The sequence below is a fragment of the Drosophila serrata genome, unplaced genomic scaffold, assembly GCF_035046125.1.
Source record: "Drosophila serrata isolate PLE 108 unplaced genomic scaffold, ASM3504612v1 contig_228, whole genome shotgun sequence".
Classification (NCBI taxonomy): Eukaryota; Metazoa; Arthropoda; class Insecta; order Diptera; family Drosophilidae; genus Drosophila; species Drosophila serrata.
The window spans coordinates 421,982-448,682 of record NW_028257126.1 but is presented as its reverse complement, the minus strand read 5'-3'; the positions used below and the strand labels follow the sequence as shown (position 1 = coordinate 448,682).

The 26,701-nt window shown below is 36.2% G+C and overlaps 3 protein-coding genes across 5 annotated transcripts; 2 read left to right on the top strand and 1 right to left on the bottom strand.

Moving 5' to 3' along the window:
- Nucleotides 1-4,827: 4,827 nt before the first annotated feature.
- Ir94c (Ionotropic receptor 94c) lies at nucleotides 4,828-6,584 on the bottom strand. Its single transcript, XM_086829900.1, is given in 3 exon segments — nucleotides 4,828-4,969; nucleotides 4,971-5,324; nucleotides 5,326-6,584. Coding segments are annotated over 3 exon segments (1,755 nt in total).
- A 1,246-nt stretch (nucleotides 6,585-7,830) lies between these two features.
- On the top strand, nucleotides 7,831-24,900 carry LOC110187767 (uncharacterized). 3 transcript variants are annotated; one of them, XM_086829898.1, is made up of 12 exons: nucleotides 15,888-16,426; nucleotides 20,351-20,502; nucleotides 20,567-20,701; nucleotides 20,845-21,102; nucleotides 21,172-21,511; nucleotides 21,584-21,670; nucleotides 21,755-21,905; nucleotides 21,967-22,276; nucleotides 22,342-22,441; nucleotides 22,636-22,824; nucleotides 23,354-23,497; nucleotides 24,173-24,900. In XM_086829898.1, the coding sequence occupies exons 1-12, from the start codon at nucleotides 15,888-15,890 to the stop codon at nucleotides 24,612-24,614; spliced, it is 2,847 nt and encodes a 948-aa protein (XP_086686024.1). In that variant the 3' UTR covers nucleotides 24,615-24,900. The 3 variants fall into 3 exon arrangements, with proteins under 3 accessions (XP_086686023.1, XP_020812887.2, XP_086686024.1); XM_086829897.1 differs by lacking the exons at nucleotides 15,888-16,426; nucleotides 22,636-22,824 and adding an exon at nucleotides 7,831-8,294; XM_020957228.2 differs by lacking the exon at nucleotides 22,636-22,824 and having other exon boundaries at nucleotides 14,427-16,426.
- LOC147644132 (uncharacterized) lies at nucleotides 14,095-16,204 on the top strand. The gene has a single exon (XM_086829899.1). It carries the CDS (start codon nucleotides 14,095-14,097, stop codon nucleotides 15,715-15,717), a length of 1,623 nt encoding a protein of 540 aa, XP_086686025.1. The 3' UTR covers nucleotides 15,718-16,204.
- Nucleotides 24,901-26,701: the final 1,801 nt, after the last annotated feature.

Here is a 26,701-nt window from a genome sequence, read left to right as displayed (position 1 = left end):
TATAAACTTATATATTTACCTGAAAATGTAAAGCGAATAAAATACATATGTGTGCCTTTAATAAATCTTGAATGCTATTAATTTAATTAGATCTATATCGATCTTGATTGATCTAAATATTTAAGTAAACTTTATTGTTGTATGTGTTGCTGTAGTGTACTCTGCAGTACCATTCATCAGTAATTCATGAGCGATTCACCAACATAAAGGTCGGTAATGTAAATGAAATCATCTATAAATGTCCATACAAACTTCTGATGAATTTAACATAGTCGTTTCCTATGCTGTCAACAACAAATCATCAATGATTTATCAATATTCATCAACAATTTGTCAAGCATTTATCAACATTTTTAAACATAATTAAATATAGTTTATATTATATTAATTCCTGGTGATCGCAGTTGAATGTACAAGGGTATATATTTATATACAGCTTCCTTTCTTGTTTGTTAACACAATCACTTCAAAAAGATCATTTTAAAATTCAATATTTCGGGGCTTATTAGAGATTTTAAATATATTTGTTAAAACATACCAAAATAGAATATTTTTATACCCTTGCAGGGTATTATAATTTCAGTCAGAAGTTTGCAACGCAGTGAAGGAGGCACGTCCGACTATATAAAGTATATATATTCTTGATCAGGATCAACAGCCGAGTCGATCTAGCCATGTCCGTCTGTCCGTCTGTCCGTCTGTCCTTCTGTCCGTCTGTCCGTCTGTCCGTCTGTCCGTCTGTCCGTCTGTCCGTTTCTACGCAAACTAGTCTCTCAGTTTTGAAGCTATCTGAATGAAACTTTGTAGTTAGCCTTCTATATACTCTCACTCGTATATATGTCAGAACGGGCTGGATCGGACGACTATATCATATAGCTGCCATAGGAATGATCGGAAAATTTTTACAAAAAATTTTTTAACTTTTTCAGTTTTCAATAGAATTTGATCAAATTTGAGATATAGCCATTTTACTATACTCTACAATTTTGCATAAAATTTTATGAAAATCGGACTACTATATCATATAGCTCCCATAGAAACGATCGAGAAATTAATACAATTAAATTTATAACCTTTTCAGTTTTCAACTGATTTTCATAAAAATTTTAGGTATAGGCATTTTATATTTGTCTTACATTTTGTGTCAAATTTCATGAAAATCGGACGACTATATCATATAGGTGCCATACAAACGATCGTTTGATGTAGAGGAAAAATGCAAATCTTTGAATGTAAAACTGCAAATATAAAATGTATAGGTGAATACAATGAAAGCAGGTATTACTTCACTGTTTTTTAACACAAATATATATCATTTATATTGTATGGTTTTTTATTCATAGAAGTTCTATCTGCAAGGGTATATAAACTTCGGCGTGCCGAAGTTAGATTCCTTTCTTGTTATTCTTTAATTATTTTCAAAATGTATTAATTTCAATGGAAAATATAATACAATAAACCTTAGTCTGACACATCAATGGCTAGCTTATTTACTGACTTAACTAATTATATGAGTTTAATTAATTTTAAGTTTTCCTTTCAATTTATTGTTGTACCGTTTGAACTCCATTTCGAGTCCATAAATAGTGATTGTGTAATATGGTTTAATAATAAGAGTAATATGGAGTTTATTAGTATTTTTAATATGTAAAATGTCATTTTTTATAATTTCCCTAAGAGCTTTTATCCGTTGATTGACATTTATGAATTAGATCATTAGATTTGGCCTTCAGTGCGTCTTGTTTTTTCTTATTACGTTAATTGCTTTCCATTACATCAAGAAGATATAGTTTCAACTAGGTATAATTACTTCAGTTCAATTCGAAAACGACTGGACGTTAGTACTTGCTTTAAATTTAATACAGAATCAGCTATGAGGTTCATACTGGGAACTCTCTTGATGCTTTTTCTAAGCCAAGTTATAACTGAAAGCTTGAACAAAAGACAGTTGAAATTTCTGAATAAGCTTATTAAATCCATTGAAAAAGATCGGTCCATACAAACGATAACTGTACTGCAGAACAGCAAGGATAAGAATTGCACCCTTCAGGATTGGAATCCGGGAAGCATCCCAATCCAGCGTTTCAATGAGCAAACCCCAATCGCAATAAGAGGCAACTTCAACAATATAGCTGTAGCCCTAGTCTGCATGGATTATGATTTCGATGCCAGGCTACTAATTCATTTGGCAAAGATCTACGACAGCGTTCAAGATAAGCGTATAATTTTGTGGATGCAACTGCAACCCAGCGAAGACTTTTTGCAGTTAATTCTAAAGCAGATTGAGGAATTAAAATTCACCCAAATGCTTCTATTGCAAATGGGGGAATATCCCCCGGTCATACATCGAATGAAACTTCATCCAAGCCCACACTTTGTTCGGCTTAGGAACATTTCTAGACGTCAGTGCAAACTCTTTTTCCCGAATAATATTGATTTTATGGGAAGAACGGCTGTGGTTGCTACAAATATTACAAGGCCTAATAGCCTGAGCTACATAAAAATCGAAGGCAAGGAAGTCTTTGAGTTTGCACGCAAGTATAATCTTACTCTAAAATTGCGTATGAGCAACCAGACCGATGCAGGCTCCGTTGACATTCAATTATCTGCTCAATTTCTCTCGAAGAACACATTGGCAGACCACTTGGCATATGTGAGTCCATTCCTTTTAGCATCCATTATAATTATGGTGCCCTGTGGCCGAGAACTGAGTCTTAAGGAAGTCTTCAAGCAACTCGATTTCCGGACCTGGTTATTGTACATCTTTTGTGTGTACGCCTTGTTGGTCTTGGTAGAGACCTTTATAATAATGGTTACCTATCGGATGTCAGGGCGAGTCTACCGTGCGACCAGAATAAATCCATTCGTTAACCTTCGAGCCTTTAGAGCCATCCTTGGCATGTCCTATCCAGTCAGCCGCAGGGACACCCTATCACTCCGTCAGCTCTTCATGGCCATGAGCATTTTCGGGATGGTCTTCAGCACTTTCTTCAACTGCAAGTTGAGTGCTCTGCTCACGAAGCACTCGCACCATGCCCAGGTGACAAACTTTGAGGAGTTGCGGGCCAGTGGAATGGCCGTGATTGTCGATCCGCAAGTTCGATCCTTCATCGAGTCGGATCTCCAGGCCGACTTCTTTCGCCGAGTTGTACCAATCGCAATAAGTAAGCCAAGAGTAGAACGCGCCGCAATGCTGGTGGCACTGAACGGAAGCTACGCCTACATTGTTTTCAAACAAAACTGGGCACATATAAATAATTATCAAATTTCGAAAGGACAAAAAGCTTTTTGCGTCTCTCCAGATCTCGGCATCATAGAAAATATTCCCATGACATCCGTATTGCAGAAGAACTCAATATATAAGTGGCCCCTATCCAGGGCCTTGACGCGATTTCATGAGGCTGGTATTTCACAGTATTGGAGACAGAATAAATACCATAATGCAAAGCGAGCCATGAACATCCAGATTCCTACAAATATTAGACCGAAACTAGTTCCCCTATCCTTGGAACATCTAAAGTTGCAGTGGTACCTTCTTCTATTGGGCTATGGCATTGCTTCTATCGTGTTTTTCTTTGAGGTCTTTTTTAATCAAGTGAAGAAGAGAAACCGATGGTCACGATATACTCGAAATTAATCGGTGTTGTAATCAAATGTTAGTCACTTATTATTCAAAAAATCGTACCTTTTTAACAAATTAAAATTTAAACACACTAAATATCACATAACCATGTAAATTTGTTAAAAAATGTATTGTCCTTAAATCTGTATTCATATTTGTAACTTCTGTTTTGCATAAATAAATGTAATTCATGTGTATTTGTGGGCTTTTCCTTTATTAGGGCAGACTTACGGGAAATTGGATTTATGAAAAAAAGTAATTAATACCTGATATAAATTCCGTACATGTTACAAGGATTTTAAAACAGTTTAAACCATGAAAAACACCATAAATTTAAAAATAATAATATAATAAGGGCACCTTTAGGTTCTGTTATGATTAATCTTTAGTTATTTAAGACCGTTTTGTATCTCTTTTACTAGCCTTACCTATCTATTATATTTTCTATCCAACCCATTGTATCCCTACTTCAATTAAATATCAGTTTAATGATTAGAGCTATTAAAACTAACTACTAAATATACAACAAATAAGGAAGCAACTGTAAAGTTAAATTTTGAAAGATCTTTTATTTTGAAACAAAATAAAATTTATTATTTAATGTTCGGAACAACATTTTAAATAAGTAGTAATTAGTAATACATTATACATAAATAGTGACCAGTATCATCTAAGTGGGAAATAATTCTAATCTCCTAAAGTTTCGTTGCTGAAAAATTAGTTCTTATTAATTTGATAGTATTTTTAAGAGAGTATTATCCTTACGCCGAGAATACTTACTTTCTATTAATACAAGAACGCGCTTTCAGCGCTTTAAGGTAATTAATGTGACTAAGATTTTAGGTTAATGACTTATGACATCATAGTTATAAACTCTATTGAAAAGTCCCTCATCGAGGGCTATTTGTTAGTAATGACATAGGGAACAGGACCATATATTCAAGACCATATATTCAGTTCTAATTTACATCGGATCGAATAGACATCCTAAACAATTTTTATGCAATAGATTGAACGAAATAGTCGTAACATTTATTGGAGTGGAACACAATTTTTACAGCAAGAACAGAAACCACTTTATTAAATTTTAACATACATACATATATAACATACATACATATATAATAAAAACAATTATGATAAGATTTGTTCTAACAATTTAACAACATTGATAAGTAAAGCATTTAAGAGAACATTTTTGTAATTCACACAGGTGGCTCCTGCCTTACGACAGCTCGCAATTTTAATTTTAAAAGGATCTCTACAAGAAAAGCCACTGTGGCAATACCATAACCAATAGCAAGCAGGTGCCACAGGTATTTCAGGTGCTCCAGGGATAAAGGAACTGGTTAAATTAAAGACTTTTATCTGCAGTAGAGGAATGTTCATATTCCAATGATGGGTAAGGCCCGCCTCTTGAACATACATCACAAATCTACTCAGCATCCACTTAAAGATGGAATTGCTCTCCAAGACATACATCCTCGGCATATTCTGAGCTATAATCAAATCATTTGACGAGCAATGATTCATTTTTCCCATGGAGCGTAGAACCTTTTGGTAATATGGCCAATTCTTTGAGTACATTATATAGCCATAGCTGTCGTTTAACGAGAAAACGAATCTCAGGCGATCAACTGGCTTCAAAATCAAAAATTTTGGTATAACATGATGGAAGAACTGTGGATCAATGTTTTTCTCAATGAGCATACGGATCCGTAATTGTTGTCAATCCGCTGTCCCTTAGCTCTTCGAAATTGGTAACTTCGGGGCGTTCTAGGGGCTTGGTTAGCATGGCACTCAGCTTGCAGCTCATAAAATTGCTAAATATAAATCCGAAAATTGTAATGGCCAGAGAGAGTTGGCGCAGGGAAAGGCTCGTCCTGTGTAACTCCGGAAATGGAAGGCCCAAAATGGCCCGGAAGGCTCGCAGATTCAACAGTGGATTCAGGTTTGTCAGGCGATATATCTGGCCGGACATTCGGTAAGTCATTACTAGAATAAGAGTCTCCACCACCACAAAGATACCGTACACTGGCAGGAGATACAATAGCCAAGTTTGCAAATCAAGATTTCTCAGGAACTCCTTCATGCTCCGATGTTTACGGCATGGCACCACGACCAACAGCGAGGCTGCGGAGATGGGATTCACAAAGTCCGTTTGAGCCGAAATATCATCTCGTTTGATGAATCGTGGACTTAACTGAATATCGAAATGATCTGATACATTTTTATCATACAATTTTAGATCCAAGTTATATCTTCGGGCAAACTCTATAATTTCCATGTCTTCGCCTTGGGAAATGGGAAAGAAGCCAGTTTTAATTTTCATGGGGACTGTAAAGTCAGAGGGATAGATCTTCACAATGGCCGGCAAGCCTTTATAATTGAAACTAGGGTCTGGGAAAACCAGGCTTTTGATATTTAAAATATTTTTAACTTTTTTAAACCGGGGAGAAAGAAAAGGATGCAACCGATGAAATGACAGCCCTCTCTTTGAATGATGATCCACAGACACAACTAGTATCTGAACAAACTTAAACATGATGGCTTGATCTGAAAGGTGTGCCAAGAACTCCCTTGTTGGTTCCCTTTGAGTCCATAGTATGATTCGTTCCTGTCTTAGGTTTTCCAAGATTTTTGCCAAGGCATTGAGGAGCGTGTGATCCAAATCGCCGTCTATGCAGACCATGGCCAACACAAATTTATTTATGAACCTCCTCACCTCGAAAGAGGACAGCTCGGTTGTTCGTAGAATTGGTATTTTCTCTGAATTCCAGTGTTGGAGAGTGCAGTTTTTGTCCAAATGGTGTTGAACAGTTATGAATGTCTCAATCATCTTCAGATTTTCATTTATCTTGACGAGTTTGTTCAGAAATCTCAGCTGGGGTTCCGGTTTAGTACTTTCCATCAAGGGTAGGCTTAAAATGAATACTATGAATACTTTTATTATTGCTTTCATTTTTGGTTTGTCTCAAACTTTCTTTCAATTCTGTTGGCAAGTTGAGGTAAAACTGACTGAGTTGAATGTCAATCACTAAGTGCTTTTCCAGAAACGCTTCCCACTTATTCCACCTGTTAATGTCATTCACTATAACAGCTGTCAAATTATTTGTAAAATTAATTTATTTAATTGCAATTTGGAAATTAAATTACGTGAAAGGGTCAGGGAAGAATATTCGTTTTTATAGATGGCTTATAGTGTATTATTGCTTTGAACTAACCAAAAATTTATAAAACAGGTAATTAGAAATATCTACTTAACAACAGATCTGCATTCCACATCTTTCAGTCCATTTATGTAGAACCTCTTTAGAATCCATGATCTATAAGACTTTTAGAGAAAGAGTTACCAAAATTTTGTGTTGTTTCAATTTTAAGATAAAATGTTCCCACGATGATTAGGAAAATATTATGTTATAACATGATGTATTATAAAATTCATAAAGCCGTAGAAAAGCAAATAATAATTATATTTCTGAAGATGTTCTACGAAAACTTGATTACAGTATGATAATCAATGACATTTTTAATGTGATAAAGAAATTCTCCCTCCATCTCGCTTGCCCTTCTGATAATAAGTCAAACTTGAGCCAAGCTGGAGGATTTTATTATGTTTTTTTATCTTTATAACATTCCCATGTCTTTTATTTTAAACGTCTATTAAAGTAATATTTTCTGAGATTACAAAATATTTTTTTTTTGATCTTGATAAACAAATCGTTGGGTGATCACATAATTGTCTTTTTGATACTAAATTAAATTTTCCTAATTTATTGAGTTTATTTTCTATACAACATTAAATATAATACAACACTTTTATTTTAATTTTACATGAAATGCTCTGGTACTTAACATTTGTAATTGGTTGTATTTACAATAATTTATATTCAATATAACCCCAATGTAACTGAAATCAAGTGTCTGATGTGTAAACAAAAACAATGCATTCAGGAAATGAAAACAAAATCAAATCGGTTTAATCTAAAGATCCATTATTATGTTAATGGATTCGCATTGAATCCGTTTTGTTTCAATTGACCGATTTTAAAGTTGTGCTTTTACTGCATTTTCCCGCTGATGATCGGAATCATATTGGCTTGGAAAATATTTTGCCACATTTATGGGTCAGCTGTGCTTTCGCTCCCGCTCCAAATGTGTACATATGTTTGTGCAACAATCGAGATCTGTTTCGGTTAACTAATTCCATTCCATTTTGGCCAACGATCGGCGGGCATCTATCGATAGCCACCGCCGAGCGACAATTTTCCTTGGCATCGGGGCTTTTCCTTCGTCAGATCAGCAGTCAGTCGTTTACCGTTTGTTGCGCCGTTTGGAACGCGAGCGCCGCCGTGAGCGAAGATTGTGAAAAGTGAAAATGGATTTTCCGCCTTGCGCAGTTGATGCGCTTGGGCATGTGTCACCTGCTGTCAGCGATTAACAAGTGTTTTCCCCCACCCTCCTCTTTAAATTTTCCTAAACCTCAGCAGCCCTACAGGCGTGTGTCAGGCGGAAATGAAAACAAAAACTTAATTTTACAAATAATAATTCACATGACAAATATTAATTGCTTCAAATCAAATTCAATTGGCCGAACTGTTTATTCGTGTGTGTGTGTTTTTTGTGTAATTGTGTAAATAATCTATATAAATAATTTTTGTAAGTGACTCAAGTAAGTTACAAACACAAATAATTGTATTAATAATTTAATTACCTTGCTTTAAGAATTATTCAAAATAATATACAGTAAATTCTGTAGAAATACATATATACTTCTAAAGTGTCAGAACGGATTTCCTAATAAATTTTGTTGGACTTAAGGGTTAAAGAAGAAATATATTTTAAATAGCAATCCGCAGTTTTAAAGAGTATAGTAAAGTACTTGTAAAGATAAAGCTTAAACCAATTAAACTTAACTCGATTCAATTTGATTTTATTCCGAGTTGTTTTTCTCATGCTTTTACTTTCAATCTTTATGAACTAGAATTAAATCAGAGTTTCTACAGCCATTTTCCATTTTTAACACTTAAATTACAATTAATAAAATGTATTTCACTGTAAATGCGGATTACATATTTATTATTGTTTTGGCTTTGGCCAAGATACACTCAATTAATTCGCTCAACACCTCAAGGCAGATGTGTCGCAATGATTTTTTGTCGCCTGTCGCATGCTTTAATAGTTTCACTAATTTTCAAATTTATTATCCACCCGCTCGCTTTGATTTACATATCTGCTTTATGTGTAAGTAAGCCGTTTTTATCACCTCCCCCTGGCAGTCGGAGTGGGAAAAACAAAAAACAAAATCCAGCAGTTCAGAGAGCGTGTAAAAACTGTTTGGAAAATCATCATCAGCAGCAGCAGAAGCAGCAGGAAAAAAGCTCGAGACGAGGAAAATCCGAGCAGCTAAGAACAACATTAACCCGTCCCTGGGCGACGGGAACTCTGTGGCCAGAATGTTTTGGATCAGCCGCCTGATCTGGCATCAGTCAATGTCAGTTGGCCCAGTGCCAGGTCGGCAGTGTGGGCGGCGACAAACAAACAAAAAAGAGCCAGCAAAAGCCAGCAAGCCACCGAGCACCGAGCACTGAGCAGGGAAAAGTAAATAAATGCCGAGAGTGAAGGGAAAGTGCCCGGCAGAGGCCACCGAGAGTTGCACCTAGCTAGGAAAGTCCTATACTCCAAATCTTTAAATCTAATATCTCCATACTCGGTGTATTTTTCATCCCATTCTACTGCTTGGACTCCCATGGTGTGCTTGTCATTCTCGAAATGAGAAAATAAACTTCAAGTGGATTTTTGTCTCCACGCGTCAAGCATCAAGTGTTTTTGTTTCAAAACTTATGTACTTATATATGCATATAGCCACAAACAGTGCGTTTCAAAAATATATATAGAAATGTATTAACCTTAATGTTAATGTAGATTATGAACATTAATAATAATACAAGATTTTAAAAATGCCCGTTATTCAAAGATTTGTCTTACTTATCTAAATTTATAATTATTTGTTACTAACCAGATGGTGAAACAGTAAAAAGCTTCACCTTTCTGTCCTTTTAACATTTTAGTCAGAAAATTAAGAAGTAATTTCCAACCTTATAAAGTATATAAATATTCCTGATCAGCATCAACAGCCGAGTCGATCTAGCAATGTCCGTCTGTCCGTCCCTCTGTCCGTGTCTACGCAAAATAGTCTCTCAGTTTTTAATCAATATAACTATGCAACACTTTTCAGTACTTCTTCTATATACTCTAACTCGAATATACAAATGTCGGAACGTCTGATCAGACAATTATATCAGTTAATTGGAAAATTAATACAAGAAAAACTATATCTTCCCTGATTTTCAAGATCTCTTCTCTTAAAAATGGTAATTTTTAATTTTTTCAGATATTTGCTTTGTCATATGTATCAGTTGTCATAGAAACGATCGTTAAATGCAATTCTTTGAATTTAAAGCTGTCAATATAAGATGGATAGGGTAATGTAATAAAATGTTAAATTACTTAGTTATTTATTAATATAAATAGAAATAATGTAAATTGTATTAATTATTAATGAATGAACTGCAATCTGCAGTAGTATACAAACTTCGGTATACCAAAATTAGTTTCTTTTCTTTCTTTTCTTTATAATCTTATTAATCTGTGTGTGATCTTGGCATACATAAGTCGGGTCTCTTCAAAATAGTCAGTTAAGGGATAAACATAAAATAACAAATGAATAATAAATAAAATACAAATATTAATTTTGAAACTATCTTAATTATAAATATATCTCTAAAAGGTTTCTTAAGATTTGAGTAAAATTTAAATTTAATTAGATATAATAAAATGAAATTTCTTTCTAGTTTCCTTTTATTGAACTCACTCATGGAAATTGACCCACTCCTAAGTATTATTGAAAATATTTTTATTATTATATATATCGAATTAAATGTATTTAACTTAAATTAAATAGTTTATCCACACTGATAATAACTAAATTTCCATAAAAACCGAGTTTTAAATCAGAATCCAATAAGCTTACAAATCTGAAACACACTGTCCTATCTAAACGTGTTAATATGTATGGCCATATATTTCCGCTCGATCACAAACATATGTTAAAACGTCGACAAAAGCATGCCAAATATTCATGGCATATTTTTCTTGTGCCTTTTTTTTTGTCATATTATTTTAATTTCTATTAATTTTATGCCACCGCCTCTCCATTCGCCAACAAAAAAATATAAATATTTTAACACATTTTTGTTCGGAAAGAATTCTCTAATGGATTTTATTGACTGAGTTTTGGGCCTATAGGTCGGGGCAATGGCATTGGCCAAGTGCAAAATTTTTTGTTCATTTATCATTAAAGTATCTCATTTTTGTTGCCTTTTGGTTTGGGGTGTCTGCTTTACTTCACGTTGAAAATATTTATGATTTTCATTTTTATTTTATTTTTCTGAACTTGTGCAATAATTGGCAAAGATATAAGATGTAAATTCAACAATGATATAAAGTGTGTGCCATCTGGTTGAAGGCTGTAAACTTGAACGACTTATGAAGTGGGTCAGTGCTTTTGATAAACAGGTATATGTTTTGTTAGTATTAGAAATTGTAAGGGAAATGTTTCTATATTAAATATGTATATCAATTCATAGTGGATCTTGATCTTCCATATATATTTCACCTGCATCATTTCCGTTTTGGGATTTCGTGCCAAAAGTAAGAACGTCATGCACTCAGAAATCCCCTCTTTTCCCTGGCTTTTTCCAATTTTCTATTTGTTGATTTTGCTGGGCTTTTATCTATTTTGTATTTTCAAAATAAATTCCGTCCATTGGAAGCCGAAATGTGTGCAAATTGCGCCGCTGAGTTTGTGGAAATCCCACAAATTGCAAACTGTTCCCCGAATCATTAATTTTATTAATCATGATTGTGATAGTATTCCGTTTAAAGAATATATCTACAAATTAAAGTTAAATATAGCATTTAATTTTGGATTTAAAAGTACGATAAATACAGACATTTTTGTATATATTTATTTATTTATCTATTTAAACAGTATTTATTTGTCTTTCTCCGAATTTTATCTACAAATTTAATTATCCATATATCTTCCCGAACATCTATTACAATGATCTTGGCGCCTTCGTTCGCCTCTTTTATGGTGGCGTCAATGTGAAAAGGCCCTACAAGAGCAACGATTCGGATATATATTTATTTATAGATATATGCTTGGAGAATCAGCGAGTCTTTTTCTTGTGGTTTATTTTATTGCTAGCTATAATTGGTTCGTTTATGTGCAAAATGGATGGAAAGGCCAGAAAGATAGAGAAAGAGAGAGCGATGCGAACATCCTGAACTTGAAATAGATGCATGGAAAATGAGGGGAAAAATCAAGAGTTTCGAGGCAATTGCACTCGGATTATGATGTTGTTGGGCGCGGTGCAACGTGATTAGTTTATTTTTGGCTCTGCTCGTTGCAATTTGAACTTTGGTTTGAAAGGAAACATTAATGACTAAGGAGTTCCATGCTGACTCAAGTGCGGATCTTTTTTGCAAGGCACTGGAAAAAAATTATTTAGCTAGCTAATAATGAAAATCAAATGGAGGAAAGTGTTGGCATACTTTTAGGAGTTGACTGAAATGGAAAATATTATACTATTTTGTCCACAAATATGTTTATTATCATTTGGTATTGATAGCTCTGAAACTGATAAAAATTGTGTTATTTATGCAAAAACAATAAATTAAAAATATAAATTATTTAATATCAAGTTTCTCGGTTGTTAAAACCGATAAACATATATGTATTAATAGCTACTTTATCATATTTAATAAATAAGGAAGATATTACATTCATAAATAATCAATTTATAACATGCATTCACCAAAACATATATAATCATTTTCACTTTTCATTCGGCAATATTCAGCAGCTCGAACTTTCAACAATGCGCATTCCACAATTAGCCAAATTTGTTGTTGTTGAAATTGTTGTGGTTGTTGTTTTTGTTGCTCATCAGATGACACATAATGACGCATATATAGCTAAAGCCACAACAATGGCAATAGGAATAGGTCAAAGCAGGCGGCTGACTCTGGCTTTCTATCCCATCAATTAATATTCATCAGCAATTATCAAGCTAACCATAAGCATTGTATTTAGTTGTGAATGTGTGTACGATAATTAAAACAAATTATGAAATGTGCTTTCGAGCCAATTGTGCAGTTAAAACAATATTTAAGAAGCGTGTTTCTACATTTTTAGATTTAAATTTCGGAAATAAAATTACATACATTTTAGTACCACTTTCATGATTTGAAATTATTGTTATAAACTAAATAAAAGTTTATGATAAATATTAAATATTTTCTTAACAACAGAAATTATAAATGTTAAAAGTTAAAAAAAAAAACATTTTACAAGATTAATTTATAAATTGAAGCTTTTATATCAATTGAAATATATGAGATGCATTTGAATGCCACTTCCAACATTTGAAAATTACATTTTTAACCCTCTAAATCTTATGTAATGAAAGGTGAATGCTAAAAATTAAATATTCTGAACAAATGTGAGAATAATTATTAAGAGTTTAAACTTAATTATTGTTTTTAATAGCTTTGTAAATTAATTTTTTAATTAATTAATGTTTTTAGCTCACTTACAAAGAGTAATAGGAAAGGAATATACATAAAATAAAATAGTTTTCCCCAATTTATTTCTCCCAGTGAACTTATGCTACTCACAGCCATTCAGCCTTTACTCACCCACACCCTATGTAATCAATGGTGTTTTATAACAATTAAATTATTATAAAAATATTACAAATATAATATAGAAATAAGATAGTTTTTAGCTCACTTACAAGTTGTTATACAAAAAGTTTAAAACATAATTAAAAAAAATAGTTCTCCCCAATTTATTTCTCCCAGTGAACCTGTACACACATGCTACTAGTACTCACAGTTTGCTCGCTTGAGTGTTTGTTACTCACATTTGTCCAGCATTGTCATCATCATGATGATCAGCTCCCCCTGGTGATGATGATTATTAAGATCGCGACAGTGGACGCAGTGCATGGAGCGTTTTACTGAGCGACAGTCGCAGTTTATCCGCCATCCAAGTCGAAGCGCCAGTTCCGCCAGATGATCCAAAGAGCGAATCTTATTGGGCGGGCGGGGTAAACTCAAGATCAAGCATTATAATTAAGGCCAATTAGATCTCGTGCCCACACAAACACACACTCGAGCGACCGAAACTAATGTAATATTTGTAAAATATTTTCAACAGGTTGAAAGCATTTAAAATACACATAAAAATACGAAATAATTGCAACAAAGCAACGATTTGTTTATAAAACGAAAAACACACAACGAAATATCAGCCAAACCGCAGAGGAATTAATGGATATACAACAAGAGAGAATAATAATATTGAAAATATAATCCCAAGAGACACTATTAAGAGAGACAATATGTTCAATTTGCTGCGAAGATCACGTCGTGGAAAAACGCACAAGGCGAAAGTCTACGACACAAGTGATGAGGATGAAAGACCCTCGAAATGTGGCAAAAGTAATGCCACTGCTCTTAGCCAGGAAGAGCAGCCGGAAAGAGCAGCCCGACGGGCGGTGATCGAAGAGCTGGAGGACTTTGCCAGCGATGATGATGACAACAACGATGGCGATAATGAAGCTGGCAGCGGCGACGAAGAGCGTTTAAAATTAGCAAAAACAGCTGCTAATGGCCGCTCCGACAATCTTTCGTATATAAATAAAACGGACGGAGATGCGAGGACGACGACGGATGGTCGAAATGCGGCTCCCAGCAGTCAAAACGAGGCAGCCAGCGCGATCGCGAGCCGAAACATTGGTGGTGGTCGAGATCGGTCATTAATTGGCATTAGCGAGCCACAAATCGACCAGCGTACCGAGAACGATACCCAAAAGCGACAATCGTTGCTTTCCCTGGGAGGATTCCGACGTCCCTCGAGCGGGGATAGCACCACGAAGAGCCCGGAAACCGAGCCGAAAAAGCGCAGGACTCTGCAAAAGAGTCGCGAGTTCCTTACCGACATTTTCATGGCGCGTGGTCGAAACCACCAGCGTCAAAAGCAGCAGCAGCAACAGCAGCATCAGCAGCAACATCAGCAACATCACCTAATCGCAGCCACTGGCAAGACAAATAAATCGAATAAAAGTAATGCCAAAGACGTAATCGCCAGCGCGGCACACCTTGAAACGAACTCCGACCCCGCGCTCGCATCCCCGAATACTTATCAAATGACTTTGGCTAATAATAGTTGCCCAGAGAACGAATTCGGCGACGATCTGCAAAGAGCGAAGAGTACTATCGAAGAGCACAGTAACCCAGCTGGAGCTATCAAAGAGCACGACCATTTTCCGGCAGAGCGCCAGCATTTTCCGGCCGAGAGTGAGTGTGAAAAGCCAAGAGCAATGCGTTCGTTCGCCAACGAGCAGCTCATTCAAGCGGCAAGCGTTGAGCGGGAAACACAACAGCAGCAGCCGGAGGAGCAACAGTTGCCGACAGCCGGCAATGCAAGTGCCCCGCAGCAACATCTGGCCAAGCAGCAGCAGCAACATCAAGCATCGCAACAGCAGCAGCAGCAACAGCATCAGCAATTAAGTGACATAACCATGGGCCAGACTAGCGCCAAACCGAATGAAATCGGTTCGGCGCACAGTTCGCGTGCCAGCACGCCGCGTGAGTTTCGTGAGTCGGTCGTGAGTACGCAGCCACCGCAGGCACCACCGCGTCATCAGAAATCACCGGAAGTGCCCAAAATCACGGTCGAGGATTGCAGTTTCCATTCGTCGACGTCATCGGAGGGAGAGGCGGAGCAGCACGAAACCTTCTACGAACTGAATAATCATGCAGAAGACTCGCTAAACATTGAAGAACTCAATGAGGCGCATATAGAGACCCTGGAAGATGAGGTCTTTGCTTCCGATATACCAGCGACCATATATCAAAATATGAATAATCGCCCCTGGACACGATTGAGTCATGTCAAGCTGGAGAATGTCCAAGAGGAAACAGAGGAGGAGGAGAGCACGATGAGGACGATGACGAAGTAGATGAAGCCGTTGACTTGGAATATGAACCACATGCTGGGCATCAGCCAACCAATGGCACCTCTCGCCAGTCGGCAAGCAGCGAGAGGAGCGCCCTTAAATCCGACTCCAATCTGAGCAGCAGCTATGCCGACTCGGGAATCGGGGATCAGGAGTTGCCACCGCAGCAACAGATGCCGCCACACCCACCGCCACGCAGCTCCTCGCATCACCTGACCAACCACCTGAACTTCATCCGGGACGGCAACTCCACCGACTGCGAGGAGACCTTTCTGCAGTGCGACGAACTCGACGACAGCGAGTTCAGCGAGCGATTGGTATGCATCGAGAGCATCAGTCTGCCGGATGTGGTTGTGGAGTCAACGACCGCCAGCACGACCACATCTGCATCAGCATCAGCATCCGCATCAGCATCAGCAGCAGCGACAGCAGGAGGCGGTGCATCAGCAGCACAGACCACAAATGGCGCCGATTCGCAGATCAACATCAATATCGCCAATGGAGCGGGGGGCAACAGCCTGGGCAATGTGCACTTTATTCCCATCCACGTCGAGGGTCGCAGTCGCAGTCGGAGCGGCAGTCCCAAGCAGCGCAGCTGGGACGACAGTTGCATCGGCCAGGACATGCCGCCCAGCATTGAGATCATCGAGGATGGGAGTGTCCTGAATAAGCCAGTGCGCCAGGAGAGTCCATTCGACAACCAGGAACTCAGGTGAGCTAAATGAAACAGTCCTCATTCAATCTAAAATTAATTTATTAAGGGTTTTTTGATAGTTAAGAAAGGGAAACAGTGGGAAACATTGTTAACAAAAAGGACATGGGACATTTTTCTTGTTATATTGTTTTTATACATTTTAATGAATCCAAATACAGAATGAAATGAGCCCTGGGACATTCAGAACTATTTCAAATCATGTTATATTGTTTTTATACATATTAATGAATCCAAATACAAATTTAAATGAGCCTTAGGATATTCAAAACTATTTCAAATCATAAGTAACTAAACATTTTCCCACATTTAAACATTTTATTCAAACTTTATTGTTTTAATGCCATGAAAAAGGTAAACAAAAGAAAGAATAATTACAAAAATTATCCAATTTGGATATTGTATTCAATTGTTCAATTCAATAATTGATAGAAAACATTGCTTTCAACTACAATTAGTAAATGAAGCATATAAATAAATGCAAATTGATTTTTAATGCATATTCCCTCGGGCGTATACTTGATATTTGGCTAGTACCCACAATTTTTGCGGCTTAAAGTGCGACGTATTTATTTAATCACTTGCGCATGCCAACAATTTCAGCATTAACATGGCAAAATGCAGCCAATTTATCTTGATCTTTGTGTCATGGAACATGCCCGGTGCTCTGGTTTCTCACACGGATCACACATTCAGCGGAAAATTCCCCCTCGTTTGTTGCTTTCACTCTGATTTCTCTTGCCAATTTGATTTTCCTGTTTGATTTGCGTTTCCAGTAGTCAGGGGCGCCTATTTTTAAATGGATCAACACGTATAAATACTGGCTCTGAATATATTCTGGCATCTGCCAATCAAATCAGCTTTCAAATATTTTGAATTCAAGAAAAATAATTTAATGGATTAAGGAATTATTTATATATTTAATTAAAAATGCGTTAAGAATACAAAAAACTACATTTGTAGAGATGGAAATTGTCAAGAAACTAATGGCAGACCTTTCATGTGATCAGTTTTGATGGATCATCTACCTTCACAACGTCTTCTTAACAAATAACAATATTTATAGAAATAAATTCCTTAGAAAATCCCACTTGTTTCTCTCATTACGTATACGTAATGTGAAAGATATCGCTTAGTGGCATTTTCTTTGGCTTTGTTTGGCCTTCGTTCGATATGACAGATTATGACAGCCGGTGCGGCAAGTGTCTCATATTTAAATGGCGAAAATTATTTCGACAAATTATATTTATGTAAATTTGTTCGTGTTTCAATAATAATAAACATTGGGATTTTTGGTTGAAAATCAGTTGAACGAACACTTGTACGGAGGCAAAAATAAATTTACTTCGTCATTTCTCGTTTTGCGGCGTTCTTCCTCTTAGCCGACAATTCTTTTTTGGCAACATGTAGACCATTTCCCACGCTTGTTTTTTGCCATACACTGACAGAGGGTATAGAGCTTGAGGTTAGACATAAAAAAATAAATATTTGGATTATGAGAAATCTTTAATAAATGAATACCTAATTAGTATACATTTGTTTTAAGTAATATAGAAGTTTTCTGCGACAGACATGCTGAGTAATTCCACTTATTATCATTAGATATTTTGTAGTAATTTTCCAGAGTATCCACTGCTTCGACTTGTCGGTTTTTTCTCAATCATATTTTCTGATGTGCATAGAACACGATATGCCTGCTCTAGTTTTATTCGCTTTGCTTATTTCAGGCGGACTGCAGAAAAATAAAAAAGAGACAAGTAAATTTTAGAAAACGTTCATAATTAGAGCGAACTTGTGAGGAAATGGGCAAGAAGGGGGCGTGCACTTGTGGAATTTTATTTGGGTTGTTCTTGATTTTGGTGGATAATTGATTGGACGTACGGGAGAGAGAGAGAGAGAGGTGCTGTAGCATTGAAAGATTGTTTATTCCGCGGGCACATGCGGCGTATGCGTAATTTCCTTTGAATAACTAATGGCCATCTTTCCTGAAGCTTCTGCTGATGCTGCTGCTGATGCTACTGCTTCCTCCCCTTCAACACCCATTGTTTATCTGTTTATCTAATCCAATTTAATGAGCAACTTGGGCATAAACACAAAAGAATCCAAGCATTCGCAACGGAAAGTTCACAGGCATCGCTGGCAGAGATGCTGCTCTTGCCAAAAATAATTGAAATAACTTTCAATCTAAGTACACGAGTTGCATCTGTCTCTTTTGCTTTGTCTCTCCCCATATATCTATCTATCTATATCTCCGTCTGACTATCTCTACAACTAAGACCGCGTGTCACAAAATTTGATAAATTCACTTCTCATTGTCTATACGAAACATATGTCCACATAATGTGGACAGTGCCGGACAAAATGTAATCACTTGCTAAAATGTGTGACTAAAATCAAAGTGAGCAACTTTGCATTAAAAAAAATATTTCACGAAAATATTTTTATTACACAATCAAATTTATAGATATTCGTATATTTATTAAGCTTTACTTTTATAAAATTCCCAAAGATATAGCACTTGAATTACTCTGGATATATCACAAAATTAACAAAGTGATCATATTTTCAGTCAGAAAAAGTATTAGATTAATAGCAATAGGTTATTTAAACAAAAATCCGAATTTACAACGAAACTACCATTTATACCATTTACCTTTTAAAGACTTAGAGGACAGATTTTGCTTTGATTGAAACACCTTTATTTATTTTTTCTCACTGAAGTTTTTCATTTTATAAAAGTATATGTGTTTTAACTTAAAAAGTTACATTAAATTAAAGCTATATAAATATACCTTTTTTTAAATAATAAATTAATTGTTTTATGGGGATTTAAGACTTTATTATTAACGCCGAAGTAGCAGTTAATTTTCCAAAACCTAGTTTTTCCTGCAAGTCAAAATAATTAGAAAAAGAACTAGAAGAATTAGTGAAAACTGTTATGAACTTAAATGTAGGTATCATAATATATTTTCTATAGAATCAAAACCTTATAAGTACCTTTGCTATCAATTTTATTAATCAGTTTCCAAGCTTCTTAAGTCTCAAAAATGCTAATTTTTTTATAATTATGAATCACGTTGCCTTCCTTATATAATACTTATTTTATTTTGTATCTTATAAATATCAAAATCTGAAGAACAAATTAATAAAAATAAAAGATATCTTAAAAATATACCCTCTACAAATACCACTTTATTTACTTTATAATTTTAACTTTCTTATCTTTTTTGTTAATTTTTAATTCATCCCTTTGACACTTTCGAAACGCACTGTACTTGCCGTAGAGAGCGACAAAGAGTTTGGCAAAATGCGCCAACAAAAAGTCGTTGATTTAAAAATAAACTTTGCGCATTTTCGCAGCAACCAAGAATCGACTAGGATAAATTCAATTAAAACGTATTTCATTTTTGCGTTGAAAAGCCAAAACAAAACAAAGCACAGAACAGAACAGAGACAAATCTACATATACTATATATATTATATAAAAGTGTTGCTGTATCTTTGTCTACGTGTGTATCCGTAGATATGTATATCTGTGTACATATTGTATCTCAACAAATTATGGTTGAGGAAGACATTCCCACTGTTTTTACACCTCATTCAGGTTTAACGAGCTTTTCCATCCAAATTACGTCAGGCAAATGTCTAGCTATAGGTACGCGCGATATCTATATACGATATATAGAATAATAATAATTATTCTTTTGCGGTTTTACTTTTATTTATTTATTTATTTATTTATATTCGTGCTGCGTGCGCTCAACACGTTTGTGATTCATATTGTTTTTGTGTTTGGGGAGGATTATTCAGTGACAAGTTTGTGTCTGAAATATTCGTCTGACAGTTGAGCTGATCTGTCTAGGGATTTATCTCTATTCTCTATTCCATTCCGAGTGTTACTCATCCCTGTACTCGATATTGCAGAAAGGAGCTGAAGCAGCAGAAAGCCCGATTTAGCAGTCAATTGGACGATGCCCACAAAAATGTCCATCAACTGGAGGCCAAGGTGGGAGATATGCAGTTCAAGATCCAGACTCTGGAACAGGAACTGTCCCTCAAGCAATGGAATGTGGAAAGTGAGTGGAATATATAATCGTAAATCTTTTAGGATCACTAAGATCTAAATAAAATACATTTCAGGACTCCAAGGCGAACTGGGTGCCGCTCACAAGGACGATGAATATGTGCGGAAAAAGCTGCACCTCCTCGAGGATGAAAAGGTCCATTTAAGGCACAAATACAGCGAAGATCAAGATGAATTCCAGCGTAAATATGGTAAGTATATATATATTGCAGTCTTAATTAAATAATTTTATAAATAACTAAAGCACACACATGCGCCAAGTTCTCTTAAATTTATACCCATTAAATAGCAGCTGTCAAAAGATATCTCAAACAATTTTCCTTTCTTTTCCTAGACGAACTTGAAGCCAAGTACCACGAACTAACCGAAAAGTACAAAGAAAATCAGATCCTGGCCGGCAGTTTGCAAACACAACTGGCCAGTGCCCAAGTCGAGGCTGAGGAATGGCGGCAACAGGTGGAGAAGATCCGGGCCGAGCTGGAGGAGCAAATACGCATCCTGAAGAGCGCCTTGGACAACTCCGAGGCGGAACGTAAAATCTGCGAGGACAAGTGGCAGAAGGAGTTTGAAATGCTCAGGACACACAATCGAGGTGGGTCACTAGTAGGTCACCTTAAATTTAATTCAAATAAAGAAACAACAAAACTCTTTTAATATTTAGAGCAAGAGGAATCCCTGATGACCGACTGCGAGTGGCAACTGCGGCAAATGCAGCGCCAGTGCAAGGACAAGGTGGACAAGTCCAACTATGAGCGGAAACAGGCTGCAGCCAAGGCGGAGGAACTGGAGCAGGAGTTGCAGTCTCGGCGGAAGGAGGCAGATCATCTGCGCACCTGCCAGGCGCAGGTGAATTCACTGCGAGGTGTGGTCAGCGAGCAGGAGCAATCCATTCAGACTCTCATGGATCGTATCGAGAACCTGAAGGCTGATCTGCAATCTGCCAATGATAATCTCGAGGCCCAGATCGAGGCTGTGCACAAGATAAAATATCAGTGTGATAAGTAAGTATAACTAGGATTTATTCTCCCTGAACTGAATCCTAGCCAATATCCTAAGCTATATTTATCCTAAAGTGCCATTTATGACAAGGAGCGTCAGACGATCTACAAAATCGATGAGGTACGCAACGAAGCAGCCGCCTTCTGGGAAAACAAACTCTAGTAAGTAAACATTTTCTTTTATGATTTTCTAAATTAAAAAATCTCTTTTAACCTATAACTTTGTTATTCATTTAACATCTATAGTACAGAGATGACAAGACTGACAAATGAACTGGAGTCCGTGTATGTGGACGAGCGTCGGGAGGCCTTGGACAAGCTGCAGAATGAGCATATTGAGGAGCTTCGAGCACTGACCAATCGTTACACCGCCAACGAGGAGGAACTGCGAGCGGAGGTTACACTTTATGTCCTTTTAAAGTCCTGTTCATAAATTAACCTTTGAAAATCCCTTTTAGATTGAGGACCTGCACCAGAGTCTCGATCTGAAGAAGCAGGATTTCCTCAGCCTGCGTGAACGTTCCGATAATGCCTTGCTCCAGACCCGTATGCATTTGGATCGAGCGGATCGGGAGTATCAGAATGCCATGTGCCGTGAGGAGGATCGACGCGTGGAAATGGAGCAGAGGCTGAAGCAGGAGTTTGAGGCGGAGAAAACCGAAATGGAGGAGAAATTCCGGGAACGCCTGGGTCAGGTGAAGGAGGAATTTGCCAAGGAGCTGCAGCTATCCACGCAGGACATGGTCGAAACGCATCGCAAAGAGCTGGGTGAGTGAATCTTTTGAATAAATCTTGGAAACTTTTGATATATAATATATTATATATTTTTATAGACTCTCAAAAGGCCAAGCTGCAGGCGGAGAGGGATGAGGCAATGCAGGAACTTGTGGAACGACATCGCGCCAAAATGGCCGCTGCCGATGAACGATTCAAGTGAGTGGAGATTACCTGTGAAATTACCTGTGATATTAACCAACTGCCTCAGTATAAAATTGCCTGAAAGCCTTAGTTACCATTGCCTTGCATATTCAATGTCTTAGTTTCCCATTTCCCATTCATTTTCATTTTGGAGGCTTTGTTCATCTCGATTTCTCTTGTTTCACACTTTATTTTTTCCACTCATTCAGCATGATGGATCGGCATTTAGGGCGATGGACATATCATCCAGCCTGGTTGTGGGCCTTGGCCAAGGGGGCGTGGCCGTATATGCCAACCATATATGTTCTGTATCTGACCATGTCGCCGCTGATCGCCCTTGCATGCTTAGTGTTCAATATTGTTGCTGTGTTCTATATCAAATACCGTCATCTCCTAATGCGCAAATAAAATAAAAATGTTAACCCCCTGATAGTTAACATCAGTTACAGCTTGACCTTGTGACCTTTAATTAAATCCAGGGGTAATCTGTTAAATATAGGTACAAGAAAATACTAGTTTAGGTACCCAAAATGTTGCAAGGTAGTATTAACATACTTTGCTGTTTGTAATATATCATTATTCCGATCTGAAATATGGTTTGAATAGATCAATAAATTTAATCTAAATATTTTAATGTAGAGTTCGAAGTATTAAGTCATTATTATTTTGAATTCACTGTAATAGAGACACATTTTATATCAACTTTTTAATAGACTGAAAAAATCCCCACATAATATTTTAGAACCTAAAAAGCTTTCAGAAACCCTTCTCAGTTACTTATTCTCCTAATATTTTACTTTCTCTTTCTCGCTATGTGTGTGTATCCAACCTCTGACCCCATCTATTCTAACCTGAATAACCACAATCACAAAAAAACACGTCCTCGAATCCGAATTTGAACCCAAAAACCTGCATCCGCATCCGCAGCGATGTAGAACTTCGGCACCAGCGCAATCTCAAGGACCTGAAGGCCGCCTACGATGCCGAGAAGGCGGCGCTGGACAAGCGCGACATCAGCAATGCCAACGAGATCGAGCAGTTGCACCGCAAGTGCCGCTGCCTGACCAACCTGTAAGTGGGGCCATTAGAGCCCACCTGAGACACCCTATTATACCCTACCCTATACCCTACCACTCAAAAAACCCAATCCCTTACAATCAGGTTCTTAATTCTGCTTTCCTTCGGGGGACTTTGAACTTATTTTTCTAAGGGTCTTACTGAAAAGCATTTGAATAGTAGTTTCTGTTATTTTAAATAATTCAAATTTATATTATATAGATTTATTTATTTCATATGGACTTTAATAATGTGTAAACCCTTAAGGTTTTATATTGAAATTGAAACCTTAGAGATTTCTGGAACACCCCGGAATGTCTTTTGAACTTAAGGTCTACAAAATAACTATATCTTTGTCACTTTGTATGTACATATCAATTTTCTAAAGTTTACAATGTAAACTTATCTGATGTTTTATAAGATTGTTCAATTTAGGGTTAATGCTCAACAATTAAATTTTTCATAAAATGATTTGAGTTTAAAAAATATAAATTGAACTCACAACAAAATCGTATAAAGAACAGAACTAAGAACTTGGAAAAACTCTTTTAAATCTATTTTCCCCTAACTATCTATTGGCTTTTCCGTGTCCGTGTCGTGGGCTGTTGTACACTAAGTCAGTATCCACTGTCCTTTCGTTTTAAACACTTTTATGATTAAAATTAAAAACTTAAACCCTTTTCTCCGTAGATTCGAGGAGATGCGCATGAGATACGAGCGCCGGGATCCCCGAGCCGAGGATCTCCGTGAGATCTCTGAGCTCAGGACTCGCTGCGAGAGTCAGGAGCGGGATCTCTATGTGCTCACCGACCGCTTGCGTGAAATGCAAATCCAAATGTCAGAATTGCAGCAAAATGGCGACCGGAAGGGCGGTGGGAAATCGGTGAAGAAGCCGCCTCCAAAATCGATTGCCACCAGCTGTGACGTGATCTACGAGGAAAACGAGGAGCGTGAATCTCCGGAGCAGGAAAATGGGGATAACTCCTCCTCCTCCCAGTGTGACAACGACGATGACGAGGAAGAGGATGCCGAACAGGAACCCAGCGACACGGAGTCGAATCACACGATCGAGGTCAATGGGAAATCCGATCGGATCAACGAGGATGACGCCCATTTGATCACCGCCGTGTGATTCCCCCCCCATGTCATCATCGCTAGCTTCTTCCGAATTTGTGGCTGTATTTTTCGAGGTTCCCCGGTGTCGTGGACTATCCCAGGATTAAGGATGCGGATGGATGATCCCAGGCACCTTGGTGTCTTTTGTGCGCTGCCCTCTGTGTCGCCGGATACGGAATTCGACCAACTCTCAACCAAATGCTCAAAGCTTGAACTCATAAAAATTGTAAAAATTTCTGAATTGGTTTCTGAAACCACAAAAAAAAAAACAACGAAATAAATGTAAATATTTTTAACTAAAACATTCTATTTTGGTCTTTTAAGTTAATTTACTTGTATAAACAAAAATAAATCTTTTACTTCTCGTTGGAATTCGTCTGCAGGCCTTACAATTAACAGAAAAACCATAGAGTATTCTATAAAAATATACAATATTCTAAGCTAGTCTTCAAAATTTAGCTAAAACATTATACATGATAATCTTTCCCATTTAAGCTATATAATATATAAATTTATATTACACGCAGTAAACAAAGGAACACTGAATTCGGTACATTAAAAAACCAATTTCATAATTTTAAGCACTTTTTTAAATGATTTAAAAGATGTAAATTGAAACCCTAGGGATTTCTGTAGCACCCTAAAAAGTTTTGTAAAACAATTTATGTATCTTATGTATCTTATGTATCTTAAATTAAACCTGCGGAAGGGTAACTAAAATTAAAAATATTCCTAGAAACATGATGCGCAACACCCATTGATGCTGACAATGTAAATGTTAATGTTCCAGAAGTAAAATATTCACGAATACTTATTTATATTCTATTTAAATGGTTGTCTATGAATTATTGGTAAATATTTAAATTTGTTATTTACATATTAGTACACTTTCATTTTAACATTTTTATTTTATTATTTATACTACCTTATATACTACCCTATATTTATATTTAATTAAGTCGGTGGTTTGTTTATTTGCAAAGAAAATATTTTTTTCATGTTTAAATTGTGATGATCTTTAAAATTTGTTGATTTATTTAAATGTTAAGAACTTGTATTTTATTTATTTATCTAATTTTATTTATTTCTTACTCCGCCCTGAAATTTTACATTACTTTAACCAAGCATTACATACATTCTACATGGTCTGTGCAGCCAACTGTTAATGTTATCTCTCTTCAATGTTACCAAGGGACGAGCCTCGAAGCTAAAACAAGCTAAAAACGAGCACTGTTTGAAAATTAAGAAAAACCAAATTCAAATGCAAGAAAACTTACAACATTATTATGCTGGTTTATTATCAGTTTGCTAAGTATTTAATTTAAAGTAATTAATAACATATAATACCGAAATTTTGTTTATATGATGTTCTTTTGAATTAAAACTGGTTCCACCTGTGCATTATAAGTGAAAAAGGAAAGCATTTGAAATAACTCAAAGTGACTCCACTAGCTTATTGTTATTTGGCTGAAATATTCAATATTTTAAAAGAAAATTAAATTCCTAGCAAATGAACTGTTGGAAAATCAGCGAAAATATCAAAATAATTTAGCTTGTCCATTTTAAATATGCTAGATCAAGCCTGAAATAAGCTAAACTTGGAACACTGCTGTTATCTTACGCTCTCACGTTCTCACGCTCTCCCAATTCGAAACGCGTTCGAACTTCGAACTCGAACCAGCTGCATCTATCTCGCTTCCACCCGAGCGGCATGAACAAGAGAATTCAAACTGCCGAAAAAGAGAATCAAAGAGAACGAATCAGCATGTTTGTTATCAGTTTAGTTTGATATGGATTTAAACGATTTTTAATTATTAACAATTTCCTAGAGTTCTTAGTTTGGAATTGCTATTGCAAAAAATAATTGTAGCATAAAAAATTCAAATAATATATTTTCAACAATTATATACTTTTTAAAATTTTAATATAATTTTGCCTTGCATTGAATTTTGAGACATATTTTTAATGTTTTAATCATGCGTTTTATATAAATATGTAAGAAATAAAAAAAAAATGAAAAATTTACTCACCATATTTTTAATAAATTATATTTAAATACAAGATAATTTCAATTAATACTTAAGTTGTATCTTTAATCGAAAT